The sequence below is a fragment of the Zingiber officinale genome, chromosome 6A (genome assembly GCF_018446385.1).
Source record: "Zingiber officinale cultivar Zhangliang chromosome 6A, Zo_v1.1, whole genome shotgun sequence".
NCBI classification, from domain to species: Eukaryota; Viridiplantae; Streptophyta; class Magnoliopsida; order Zingiberales; family Zingiberaceae; genus Zingiber; species Zingiber officinale.
The window spans coordinates 11,056,073-11,069,352 of NC_055997.1; the positions used below are offsets into that span (position 1 = coordinate 11,056,073).

Genomic DNA, 13,280 nt, shown 5'->3' on the forward strand with positions numbered 1-13,280 from the left:
TTCTCCTTGAACGTGTATCAAGAGCTATATATAAAATTAAATATCTCTGGGACCGTCCGGACTTTGCCCGACCAAGTGTTCTTAGAAAATCTTATGCTTGTTCGGCCTTTACCCGACCGAACGTATATCAAGAACTATATATTAGATTAAGCACCTTTGGGACCATCCAGGCTTTACCCGACCGGGTGTTCTCAAGAAACTTAACATTCATTCAGATTGACTCTATCCAATATCTTATGCTAGTCATCTTAGTAAGACCTGAAAGTTGGATGATCAACAGAATGAGATGAGAATTATTTTCCTATTTCAACTATAACCACCCCAATCATCTTCAGCAGAATGTGCATGTCATCATCGGAACCGTCCGATTCAACCCGTATCAATATTACATTTTTTACTTGGAGTTTAAAATAGCCACATGGGTCAGAAAAAATCAAAATCCCCCTATCATTAGATCTTCCAATTAGCACATTCAACAGAACTAACAACTCAACCTCTCACTTCCAACCCAAATGTTGGATCAACGTTTTCCTTTTCTTCTTCTTTGTTGTTTGTTGTTCATGCGCTGGTGTCCTTGTGCATGTGGTTGCCTACATGGATGTCTTCGTCGGCGATGAATTTGCCCCAGAACCAGTGCCTTTTCCAGACCAAGATGATCTCTTCGATGGGGACGTTCTTGGTTTCGGGGAGGAAGAAGTAGATGAAGGCGGTCATGATGACCACCCAGCCGGCGAAGAAGTAGAAGAGACCGAACTTCAAGTGGCACAGAGCGAGGAGGAAGACCTGCGCGATTACGAAGGTGAAGAACATGTTGACCGACACCGTGATGCTCTGCCCGGCCGATCGGATTTCCAGGGGGAAGATCTCGCTCGGCACCAGCCACCCGAGAGGGCCCCATGACCACGCGAAGGCCGCCACGTAAACGCAGATGAACAGCACGATGAAGCTGGCGTAGCCCTTCGACAGCTCCGTGGCCTCTCCGGAGACACCGAACTTGAGCGCGATCAGAGTGCCGACCACAATCTGAGCAATGAGACAGGTCTCGATTCATGGGAATTTTGTGAATTGATTGATTGAATATGATCGATCGATCGATCGATCGTACCTGAGAGATGAACATCTGCGCGCCTCCCTGTAAGAAGAGGGCCCGGCGTCCGAGCCTGTCGACGGTGGCGATGGACACGCAGGTGGCGAACACGTTGACGATGCCGGTGATGACTGCGGAAGCCAGGGAGGCTTCGCCGCCGAAGCCGATGGTCTTGAAGAGCACCGGAGCGTAGAACATGATGACGTTGATGCCAGTGAGCTGCTGGAAGAAGGGGATGAGGATGGCCATGGTGAGCTGGGGTCGGTACTTGCTCTGCAGTATGTTGGCCCAGGGGCTTTTGATGGTCTTCGCCTCTTCGCTGGCGGCGACCAAGTCCTCGTACTCCTCCTGCACGTCGTCAGTGCCGCGGATCTTCTGGAGCATTTGCCTGGCCTCCTCGCCGTAGCCGCGCTCGATGAGCGAGTTGGGCGTGTCCGGCAAGATGAACGCCCCGACGCTCATGATGATGGCCGGGACCGCTGCGAGCCCGAGGCTGACGCGCCACCCCCACCCGCCTTTGATCGACGCGGTCCCGTAGTTGATGAGGTTGGCGCCGAAGATTCCGATGGTGATCATGAACTGGAAGCCGATGTTGAGCGTGCCGCGGAGGTTGGCCGGCGCCATCTCAGAGAGGTAGACCGGAACAGACTGCGCGCAGGCCGGCCGGCCGGGAACGTATCAATCAAACGGTTATGGATGAACGTAACAGAGGGAGAAAAAAAAAAACAGAGGCCTCGCCTGATTTGCGAACCCGATTCCGATGCCGAGGAGAACGCGGCCGAGAATAAGCATGAGAACATTCACCGCGGCACCGTTGAGTGCGGAGCCGGCCAAAAACGTTACCCCTCCGATGAGCATGGACCACTTCCTCCCGCTGACCCTCGTCACCGACGACGCCACGAACGACGCGATGAGCGCCGCGACGTAGAGCGACGAGGTGAAGAGAGTCAGCAGCTCGCTGTCGAACTTGCAGTACTGGCTGGTGCTCGAGTCGGCTTGCTGCTTAGCGTAGACGGAGGGGAAGAATTTCTCGAGGAACGAGTCCATGGAGGTCACACCGCCTGATCGCAATTACACAAATTAAAAGTGAGGGAGGAGGCACCATCATCAATTCATCATCATCATCGAATGGTTTACCGGAGATTCCAATGTCGTAGCCGAAAATGAGACCGCCGGAGGAAGCCATGATGCATGCCAAGAGGACGAAGCTGGTCATCTTGCCTCCGTATTGCTTGTTGCTCGTGCTGACAATTGCTCCTCCTGCCATTTTGCACTTCCTTCTCTTATTGATTTTTTTTCTATTTTTATTGTAGAAAGAAAGGGAAGCGATAGAGCGAGGAGGGCCTCCGTGCTTGGTTTACAGGATGAGCAAGAGCTAATTTATAGGCGTTCAGCACAGGAGTGTTTCCTAAACTTAAGGTCCAACGGAGGGCTCCCCTCTCTAGAGGATGAAGGGCAATATATGCTTGGACGCCCTCACTATTCGGCCATCACTGCTAATATTCTGATCGTTTGTATAGTCTATGACTCTATGTATTTATTTACTCATATATTCTGTCGAATATGGATTCTATAAACAAAGATATTCTTTTCTTTTTAAATTTAATTTCTTTGACAAATTTGCATGGTCGTTACTTATACGTTGCTTTAGTCATTTTGGATTGTTCCTATACAAACTGCCATGGTCTTCGGGCAGCAACTAAAGGAGGTTCTAGACAAACAGGCAGAGATGGGCATTGCAGTCGCTGAGATACCTCCAGGATAGATATCTATCTGAACTGGAGAACCAAGCTTTGAAGGAGGGGATTGATCCAAGAGCCAGCCAGCAGTATGCTCGATCATTCGCCCAGTAAGGCATTGGATAGGACTTGGACTTGCACGAGCCTGATGAAGTTCGACGAGGGTTGGTAGAGGAAGTCGAAGGTCCAGATGAATCATGCAATGTTGATGATGCAGAATTGCTGAAGACATGCTAAAGCAACTGGCGCAGATTCACGATGGATCTCAATCAGACTGTTAAAAGTAATTTGGATTGCTTTTTGGTTTTAATTTCCCGACAGAGTTTTTTATCACACAATGCTTCTTGTCCTGATCTAACGAACGATAGTCCATGATACGCAAACTGATGCAAAAGTATGCTATGTGCGCTCCTTCAGTCACCTAATGCAGTCAAGACCAAATCTTGGTCGTGGACGATAAATTAATAGAGTGATACCACTTTTTAGTATCTGCTGAAAGATTAACTTAAGATTGGCACAAGTACGACGGATACTGCAAGAAGCAACCAAGAAGGATTAACTTAAGATCCATCCAATCCACATACAGCTGGAATACGTGATACAGGTGCCCTTAAGTTATACAATGTCATCAAGTGCACAAAGCTGAATAATTCAGTTCATGCGGTAAAATTTGATCAATGGCATAACAACTCAACTAATGAAGATATGTACAGGGACTTCACTTGACCGGTAACAGGAATTTCTCGCTACAAGGAAAACATACTAAGCAAAAAAGCCTTGAGGTTTATAGTATTATCACCATGAAGCAATTGATGCCTCCATCATTGCCGAAGCATAAGGTACTTTTATGCGTGAACTATTGTCATGTAGGAACTGACCAAATCTGTCAGTTCAGAATTTCAGAAACAATTGGTTTGATCATAATGTTCAATTGGAGAAAACACAACTTACATTGCTGAGCTTGTTGTGAAATAGCATGAGCACTTCTTTACGAAGGCTTTCAATTTCGTCAGAATAATCTTTCAGGTCCTCTTCTACATTTGAATTATCAAGACCTTCCCTCATACTTTCCAGTACCTGATCCAAACGGCAAAAATCTCTGAGGTCTGAAGCAATTGTAGAGGTAAGCTGCAGCAGGCTTCTAACTGCCAATAACGCCTGCATGATTATCGATAAACATTATAGACTGGTGAAAAGAAAACAAATTAGGAGAGAAGCTGGAGGGGTACTATTGAAGACATATATTAACAATTACAAGTCCTAACAAGAAAGACCAAAAAGAGAGAATAGTCATTCGCCAAAGTCAATTCAATTCTAGACCATCACTGGGAATTTGATGGAATAAGCATTAGGCATGAGAGATTTACCACTAGGGGAGGAAAGGAAAGATTCACACGAACTCTGACTACCATTTTGGCTGAGGCAAGTAATCTTCAAAAAACTTCAAAAAGAGTGCAAGGATCATTAAAATACCTTCTCCTGAAGATCAAGGTCTGGGGTTAATAATAGATCCACTACAGCCTTCAAAAAGAAGCGGTCACCTAGGAAATGCAGCATTGAATTATCTGCATATTGTTGTTGATAGTCTGATAAATCTGCAACCAGAAAAGCTGCCTTTTTGCGAAGTCGGATGTCGACGCTAGAGTTACTCATTATGTCCTACAAACACGTAAGATAGATCTTTAGTGTGAATGGAGGAAGATTGCAGATCTTGCACACCATTATTTACCTGCAGCATTATATTGCCTTCCTCTGCATAAAACATCTTCTGACCAATCTCATTATTACGGACCAAAGCTGAAACAGCATACAATGCTTTTATGGCTTCTTCTTTAGAACTGGAGCCAACCATCTTCATTAATTTTACTAGTCCTCCATATGTAAGGATCTAGACATTAAAAATAAGAATAGTTCTTAACTTGAACATTCAAAGCAGAGAAAAAAAATACATAAATCAGTTCAGACATATAAATCAGTTCAGCCTCCAATTATGGTTATAAAAGTTGTTGATTAAACCAGTTAAAGAAAATTATGTTCAATAATTGCACGTGCACACACACATATCAAATTTTGGTGAAGATAACCTACATATGAGACAAGTCTCTTCTTGATATGGTTAGACCACACAAGCAAACCATTTTATTGGCTCAATCAATTGATAATCAATCAAAAGAAAAGAAAAAAAAAAATGAGCGAGAGAGAGAGAGAGCGAGAGAGAGAGAGAGCAAGATGGTGCATCCCTCAAGAGATGGATTTTATATCAAATGATTTCGAAGACAAGGTATGATAATAGCAGATTCCCTCAATTTCGAGTTGAAAGATAAAGCATACACAGTTCAAATTTCAGTATGAAAAAAATTCTCTGGTTGGAGCAATTTCAAATAAACGAAACTATAAATAAACAGATGATAAATTATTATTTAATTGAAAGCTAGAGTAATTCGATAATTGCCTGATTTTGAACAAGTGCATTATTTTGACTGGCTTTCCCAAGAATCCATGCAGAGGTGGTTCGGATGTCTGCCTCAGAATTATCAAGTTCTCGTATCACCACCACAAGTCCACCTAGTTTGTCAAGGTCTGAAAAAATGTAACAGAATATCAGTTACCTATAAACCACATGCACAGTTGGTGTATCACTATCTAAGGAACATTTATATACCATTTCTGTAAAATTCACAATTATACAAAAGTAGCTTTCTTCAATTGTTCAGCTATAGAGAGGGAGAGAATTGGCCCTTTTTTTTGCTGGAATTTAGGGCCTTCAAGATTATCGGCCTAGTTGATGTGTTAAAAATAGCCAACCTTATTGGTGCTGCTACCTTCTCAAAGAATAATCCTACTTGTATAATTTGCATTGAACCAGACTAATTTAAGACATTTTCATATTTTCTCCTCTTATAATTTGTTAATGCAATGGGGGTTCTAATTAGAACAATATGGCCTAAAACCAAGGATTGAAATATCGTGCCGAGCTGATCAAACGGACGAAACATTTTGTTCCGCCAGCCTAGCGACAGTCACAGCCGAGAGTCGCGCAACCCCTCTCACGTGGCCGCGGGTCACGCGACCCCTCTGGCGCAGCCAGTTGGGTTTTTTTAATTAAAATTGAAACTAAAAGTTAACTTAAGCTTATTACCTCAATCAACTCCTAGCTATGATCGAGATAATAACTCTAATAAAATTATCTAATTAATTATATATTTTATTTATTTTAATTTTAAAAATATATAATAATATTTATTTATTTATTTATTTATCTATCTCTTAGCTATATTATTATTTTTTTTAATATATCCCATCAACTCGCAACTTAAATAGATAACCAAACATATTTCTTAAAATCCTAATCGAATTATCCTATTAAAATATATAAAAATTTATATAAAATTTTAATAAAATTTTATATATTCCTAAAATCTTCCGTAGGTTACCACAACCACAATTTATTTTTATTTTTTAATTTAATTAATATTTTGTTTTTTAAATATGAATATTTTTTATAAATAAACTATTATTAACAACAATAATAATAAGTCTTATTCACTAAATGGAGTCGGATATGTGGATTCTACTACACTATTGCACTCTATCCTCTACTACATCATTATCAATATTTAAATAAATTTTATCTTATTTTATTGTTGCTAACAAAGTCTTTTTTAGTCTTCTTCCTTGTTTAATGTGCATATTTATCATAGTTTTATGTCGCAGGCATTTATTAGTCGTCGAAGAACATGTCTATACCATCTTAAACACATCTTCAAGGTTTTTCCTCAATAGATATTACTCTGACTTTCTCTCTAATATTCTCATTTCTTATTTTATCCATCCTTGTATGTTCATACATTCACCTTAACATTCTCATTTCTGCAACTTTCATCTTCTATTCATGTACTCAAATCATAGCCCAACATTCAACATCTTATAATATAGCAGGTCTAACATTCATTTTGTAAAACTTCCCTTTAAGTTTTAAAAGTACTTTACAATCACATAAAACACCTGATACTAACCTCCATTTCAATCATCTTCTTGTATTCTATATACGACATCTCTCTCAATTCCTCCATCATTTTGTAAAAATGATCATTAATAGTTTAGTGAATTTGTCCATGATTAGTGTAAAAAAATAAGGATGTAGAGCTAATCTCAACCCTATCTTTATTAGAAATGCTTCAATTAATCTGCCTAAATTGTTACATTCTCATATATATCCTTAATTAGTTCAATATATGCTACGCCAGCACCTCTTTCTATATAACTTCTATTGTCAATCTTTTAAGCATAAACCTACACTGATATTTTTATCACTGTGATCTCTTTCTGTAATATTTTTTATTACTCTTTCTTAAAGTTTCATGGTATGACTCATTAATTAAATATGTTTGTATTTTGTACATCTCTCTTGTTCTTATATAAGGGAACTAGAGTATTAATTCTCCATTGATTAGACATTTTTTTTGTTTTCAATATTATGCTAAATAATTTTGTAAGTCATTCAATACCTTGTTTCCCTAGACACTTCCAAACCTCTATCGGAATATCATCTTGTCCAACGATTTTTTGAATTTGCACCCCGTTTAAAACTAGCTCTACTTCTAAAGTTTGAATTCTACGATAAAAATTTAAATTTCTATAATTATTTAAACTACTTAAATTACCTAAGTTAAGTTTGTCACTTGTACCTTCATTAAAAAATTGATGAAAATATATCTTCCACTACTCTTTTATTTCTCCATCATTTAGTAGTACCATATTGCATTCATTTTTAATACATCTTATTTGAATAAGATCTCTTGTCTTCCTCTCCCTCTCACTTTAATTATTCTATAAATTTCGTTTTCCCCTTCTTCTGTATCTAATTTTCGATGTAATCATTCAAAAGCTTTATTTTTTTTTACTTCATTCACTGCTTTCTCGGCCTCTTTCTTGGCTATTGTATATTTTTTTATATTTTCCTCATTCTTACAAATATATAATTCCTCACGCTATTCATTTTTTTTTTCACTTTCTCTTATACTTTTTCATTCCACTACTAAGATTCCTTATTTGGTGGTGCATGCCTCTTTGACTCACCGAGTACACATTTGATTTCTATTTTAAATTTTGATACCAATACCATCTTATCCCATGTAGTATTAAAGTCGCCGTATATTTCACCTAATGTTTGTACTTCTAACTTTTTTTTGAATATATTTTGCTTCTTATCCTTTAACTTCCACCACTGGATTCTAGAAGTCGTGTATATTTTCCTTCTATTGATATTGTGACTGAGGCGTATGTTGGGTAGTTAAGCTACTCAAGGAATAACATTACACTCTTTATAAATCTTTCTATCCCTCTTCCTAATCATAAAAAGTCAATTTGCGATTTATTATTCCCACTTTTGAACATGAGCAAGTATTCTTTTTTCTTAAAAACGTATTACCTAGTATAAGGTCATATAATATCGCAAAATCAAATATAGTTTTCTCTTCTTCATTTCTTGTTCCAACCCCATAACCCCCATATATCCTCTCATATTCCTCATTTTTCACTTCGGCATGCTCATTTAGATCGGCTCCTATTAAAATCATTTCATTTGATGGGAATATCTTGTAAAACTTCATCTAGGTCATCTCAAAACTTTGATTCATTATCTTCATCTAATCCTACTTGAAGTGCATATATGCTAATTATGTTCATAGTTTCATTCGTCACTACTATCTTGAGAGCTATAATTCTATCCCCTTTCTAACTACTCTTACAACTTCATCCTTTTTAACAAGCTATCTATAATAATACCTACCTCATTTCTTGTTTTATTCTTTTGTGTGTACCATAACTTAAAAGCCCAAGTTCTCTATCATCTTTGTTTTCTCGTCTATCCTTTTTTTTCTTGTATACACAAAATACTAATTTTTCTCCTAATCATTGTATCTACTATCATTATTGCTTTACCAGTGAAGATTCTTATAATATTTGTTTTGATCCAAACTATGGTATGAAAACTCTTCCTTATTTAATACTACACCCAAGTTCTCATAGAGATGTAGCGGTCCTTGCCAATACATTAGTCAAGCTCTACAATGCAAACTCTTGCTAATTTATCACTACACCCGAGTTCTGAAGATATAGCGGTCTTTGCCAAAACGTTAGACCCTGCAATGCATTCCTGCTCAGGAACAACCTAATATTATCACAATAGTTTAATGAATTCATTCATTAAACATTTACCATAGTTTAACAGGCTTCTTTATCCAGACTTGGAACTAGCCATGACGGAATAATTCATTATAAGTGGAGTTTACACTATTATTAATAATAGTTATAAAATATTAAAAATCATTTTAAAATTTTTAAATAATTTTAAAAATTAATAAATACTTTATAAAATAATTTAAATTTTTTAAATAATTTTAAAATTAAATAAAAATAAAAAATAATATAATTCTTGAACATTTCAAATAATTTTTTAAATTAAAAATTTACAAATACATTAAAAAACATTTTAAAATTTTCAAATAATTTTATAATTATTTAAAGTTTTTTAAATGATTTTATAATTTTAATTTTATTTTTGAATTTTGAGAATTCCTTATTTTTTAAAATAATTTTTATAAAAAATTAATAGATATTACTTATGAGATAACATTGAAATATAAATTCAATGTCCCAAAATATGAAAAATATTTAATAATCAAATATTAATAAAATTAATATATATTTATATTTAAAATTTAAATAAATACCAAAATTATATCGACACGGTACGGTACGACATAATACGATACTAAAACCGTATCATTCTAGTCGAGGACAGAAACCGGGTCAAGATTTTAAACATTGTCTGAAACACTGATCTACAAAGCAGAGGATGTTTTTAATTATCCATTCAACAACAAATCATCTATTTCCCACTAATGCCTCTATCTCTTGGTCGTGACTATGTATTTCCACCAAAGAAAATTATTCTTAAAAAGAATAGTCTCTGTATCAAACATCATTAAATGATCTTGCATTAGGCAAGACGATATGTCAAGAATCATTTAGTTAAACCTGCATCTCATGTTTATCCAAGGCACCACCAATGCATACTTCATTTATGAACTCACATGATTCGGAATAACAAATAGAAAAGCTTGAATGTCCCTGGTTCTGCACAAATGTATAGGGAAAGAAATATGGATCACTATGTTTGAATATATGTGCAATCAGATTCTGTTTTTTTTTTAACTTGGATTTAAATCATGTCAAACTTTGTCAGACAACAATGCAAATGAAATAATAACATCAATTAAGGAAACTATAAGCTCAACGAAGCCTAGTAAGGGATCTTAATCTTTAAATTAATATCACAACTGAAAAAAACTTCTGGATGCTAAAGTTACCATTTGCATTATCAATTGGGTCAACAAGAAAAAGGAGTTCATCCAGAGAACGCTGTCGGTCTTCCAATGTGATAGAAGAATTATTCAAGTCAGCAATTGCTATTTTCATCAATTCTGCATCTGACGGCACTTTTAATTTCTCCATCAGATCCTATAACATCATAAGCTAATCAAGAAATTTACAAGTAGAATGATATAGGGCCAACTTCCAAGCATATGCATACAACATTCTGCAGCATCCTAGAAAATGAAGGATATTAATAATGGGCAAACATATGCATACAGAGACATTAATTTTAACCAGAATGATTAACAAGTTATAAAATGTAACAACAATTGCTCAGACCTCTGAAAAGGAGGCCTATCAATGTATTCCTAAAGAAGCCACAATTAGTGTAAGTGTTTTGTCAACCAATAAAAATTTGAAATACTAGTGTTAATTACTCCAAGTAGTTATATAGCAAACATAGACATTCAGTACCCGTCCAAATTTAAATATCCTGCAAAAACATAATAATTCGTTTAGAAAATTGAGTTTGGGTAAAAAACAATTTGAAAAAAAATATTTATTGTGTTAGGATGTTTTTATTTCTTTGATGTTATTTGACTAATCTTTCTTTTAGTCCCCATTCTGCAAATTATACCCATGAAACTTATATATTGGACTGATTATTAGCTCAGTGCTCAATTTTGATGTCCCACTCTTGCAAACTGAGGCCAATTCGCTGAAACAAATTGGCAGGCAATATTTCCAATGTTGAAAAACTTCATTATCTTGGTTTGGTAACAAGTAGAAAAAGAGGCCAAGAAATAGCTATACAATAGCCACCTCCATTTGGAAATAGGCTTGTGGGCTTTCACAATGTTTAATATAACATAATTTACTTCAGTTATTAGCGAGACTAACTTGCATCACTGTGGAACTGGAGGTAACCATCTTGTTTGCTTTGGCCAGTTTATTAGAATCTAAGATCAAACAATTTAAATTTGTAACTATTGCACTAAATATTAGGTTCCAATGTGTCATCTTACATGGTAAAAAAGTTGGGCATTTGTGCACAATTTCATCTTCAAATCGGTTCGAACATTAAAAAAATCAAGAATTAATATGGATCAAGCAATAAAACCTGTGGCTAACAAACGAAATTAAAAAAAGCAATTCTTACTAGATCATTAGATGACTCCATGATGTAAAGTCAACATGAAAAGAAATTATGAGTAGAAGATGACATAAATCAAATTCATTGAGGAAAATTAAAGAAATAGTGGAGTACTTGAATTAGGTCCATTTTCTTGGATACTCAATGAAAAATAGTGTACATAGAAACTTATTCATACCTTTATTTCTAATTGCCTCTTTTTCAGTTCATCTCCAGATAATCCTTGAACATCCTTGGCTTTTTCTTTCAATTTTTCAGGATCAGAATGACCTGTTCATTGCAGAATGAATTAGAGATGGATCAAAAGTGCATAATTCAAGTAAAATATAGCAAATTCATCAGTATAACATGGAAAGGTTCATGTTCTATCACGCTATTATTAGTGAGGCCCTAGTTTCTAGCATTCTTTCACAATCCAAATCTTATAGAGGATTTTTCCTAATAGTTCAAAATTATGAAGCCTAATATTTAGTGAACATGCCTTTTACAGCTTCTGAGCACTATCTAAACCTATAAGTGTTATTCTTCTCAGTTCCACCAACAGAGACTGTCAACAAGTCAATTAACACTTCCCAAAATCAGAAGTGAATGTGTCAGTTACAAATATGTTCAACCCTAGTAATCTTATAACCTCTTCCAATCCACCATTTAGCCAAACAATTATTTATGATCACCCTTAGAAAACACTCCATGCGAAATGACTATCATATCAAACCATCCACAGGCAACAAAAACCTGCTGGTTCCACCTACTGATGTATTTTAAAAATATAAAATAAACGATACTCCAACTGAACGCTAAACTATCATGAGTTCTAATTTCGTAATATAACATTTGGCTGCTCATTGTCTTGCCTTCTCATTCTCATTTTTGAATAATTTCAAAGTGCCATGCTTGATGACCGAAATCATTAATTTTTATTCATATTTTTCAACATTTTCATTTCATGTAGTTAACTAGTCAAATTCAGAAACATGATAAACTGCTCAAATCTTGGAATATCTTTGCAAGTGAGAGCTCGTTCAAACAAAAGTAATCGCGAAGATTATTTCCCGAGCAATAGTGAACAATTGAACAAGAAAGGGACATGAATTGAATGAGATAATTAAGTTTCAGAACACCAAAGAAACTACAATAATCAAGATGGTCAAAGATTTACCTATCGCCCACTGCAACATGCCTTCCAAGGAGGAGAAACCTCCGGAAATCTCGTCTTCCACCGGAAAGGATTCCTCCGGAGATTCTACCATGGCAATAAGGTCACCCTCGCCCTTTCCAGTGGCCCAGACGAATCCACCGAGCGACGACGATTTGTTCGGCAGCGCCCCCTCAGCCGCCACCGCCGCAGCTTCCGTCGCCAGAAGCAGCATCGATGAGAGTAGCAGCAGAAGCAGGGATGCGCCCTTCGCCATCGCGCGAGAGATCGGGATCTGCTGCGGAAGCGCGTCTACAGAACCTAAAGAACGGAAGACGAACCAAGAGGGCGAGTTCGAGAACGTTCCACCGCTGCTTTTAAAGCGTCGCAAGAAGCCAGTGATTTGTTGTTTCGGCACTTCCTGTTGGTCGCGATGCCGAATGACACGTTATCGTGCTGTACCGTGTCTCGGCTTCCTTCACACGTCATTGCGGCAAATGCAGTCGGGGACTGACGATAATTTCCAACATGCTCCCACACTTATCAGTTATTTCAAAACAAAAACAAAAAATTAAAATTTTTTAGTTCACATCCCGTAATTCTGAATATAATCAGCCTAACCTTATCGAGTTGTCCATGAAAATAAATTAAAAAATAATCACAATCAACAATCCGATCCTCAGATATCTAGAAAATTCAGAACAGATGCTCTTCCATTTCACCATCATCCATAGATAAAATATCAAAAGCATCCCATTTTGATTTTAATTCCCCCACCCCCACACA

General features: G+C 36.8%; 2 protein-coding genes across 3 annotated transcripts; both read right to left on the reverse strand.

Annotated features, from left to right (window-relative positions):
• Nucleotides 1–349: 349 nt before the first annotated feature.
• On the reverse strand, nt 350–2,451 carry LOC121995793 (sugar transport protein MST6-like). The gene is made up of 4 exons (XM_042549563.1): nt 2,225–2,451; nt 1,826–2,148; nt 1,106–1,735; nt 350–1,023 (listed from the first exon to the last, which is right to left on the reverse strand). The coding sequence occupies exons 1-4, from the start codon at nt 2,352–2,354 to the stop codon at nt 559–561; spliced, it is 1,548 nt and encodes a 515-aa protein (XP_042405497.1). The 5' UTR covers nt 2,355–2,451; the 3' UTR covers nt 350–558.
• Nucleotides 2,452–3,356: 905 nt separating this feature from the next.
• LOC121995794 (hsp70 nucleotide exchange factor FES1-like) lies at nt 3,357–12,865 on the reverse strand. 2 transcript variants are annotated; one of them, XM_042549564.1, is made up of 8 exons: nt 12,519–12,865; nt 11,538–11,629; nt 10,200–10,350; nt 5,279–5,406; nt 4,556–4,714; nt 4,300–4,485; nt 3,778–3,984; nt 3,357–3,699 (listed from the first exon to the last, which is right to left on the reverse strand). In XM_042549564.1, the coding sequence occupies exons 1-8, from the start codon at nt 12,769–12,771 to the stop codon at nt 3,622–3,624; spliced, it is 1,254 nt and encodes a 417-aa protein (XP_042405498.1). In that variant the 5' UTR covers nt 12,772–12,865; the 3' UTR covers nt 3,357–3,621. The 2 variants fall into 2 exon arrangements, with proteins under 2 accessions (XP_042405498.1, XP_042405499.1); XM_042549565.1 differs by having other exon boundaries at nt 3,357–3,709.
• Between the last annotated feature and the right edge of the window lie 415 nt (nt 12,866–13,280).

Bases quoted from the DNA above. Each gene is read 5' to 3' on its own strand.
- LOC121995794 (XM_042549564.1), bottom strand. From the start codon at position 12,771: ATGGCGAAGGGCGCATCCCTGCTTCTGCTGCTACTCTCATCGATGCTG. The intron at 4,486-4,555 runs GTAAATAATGGT...ACGTGTTTGTAG, and splicing joins AAGGCAATATAATGCTGCAG to GACATAATGAGTAACTCTAG. The intron at 3,700-3,777 runs GTAAGTTGTGTT...AGATTTGGTCAG, and splicing joins TTCACAACAAGCTCAGCAAT to TTCCTACATGACAATAGTTC.
- LOC121995793 (XM_042549563.1), bottom strand. From the start codon at position 2,354: ATGGCAGGAGGAGCAATTGTCAGCACGAGCAACAAGCAATACGGAGGC. The intron at 2,149-2,224 runs GTAAACCATTCG...AATTGCGATCAG, and splicing joins CTACGACATTGGAATCTCCG to GCGGTGTGACCTCCATGGAC. The intron at 1,736-1,825 runs GCGAGGCCTCTG...GCCTGCGCGCAG, and splicing joins GAATCGGGTTCGCAAATCAG to TCTGTTCCGGTCTACCTCTC.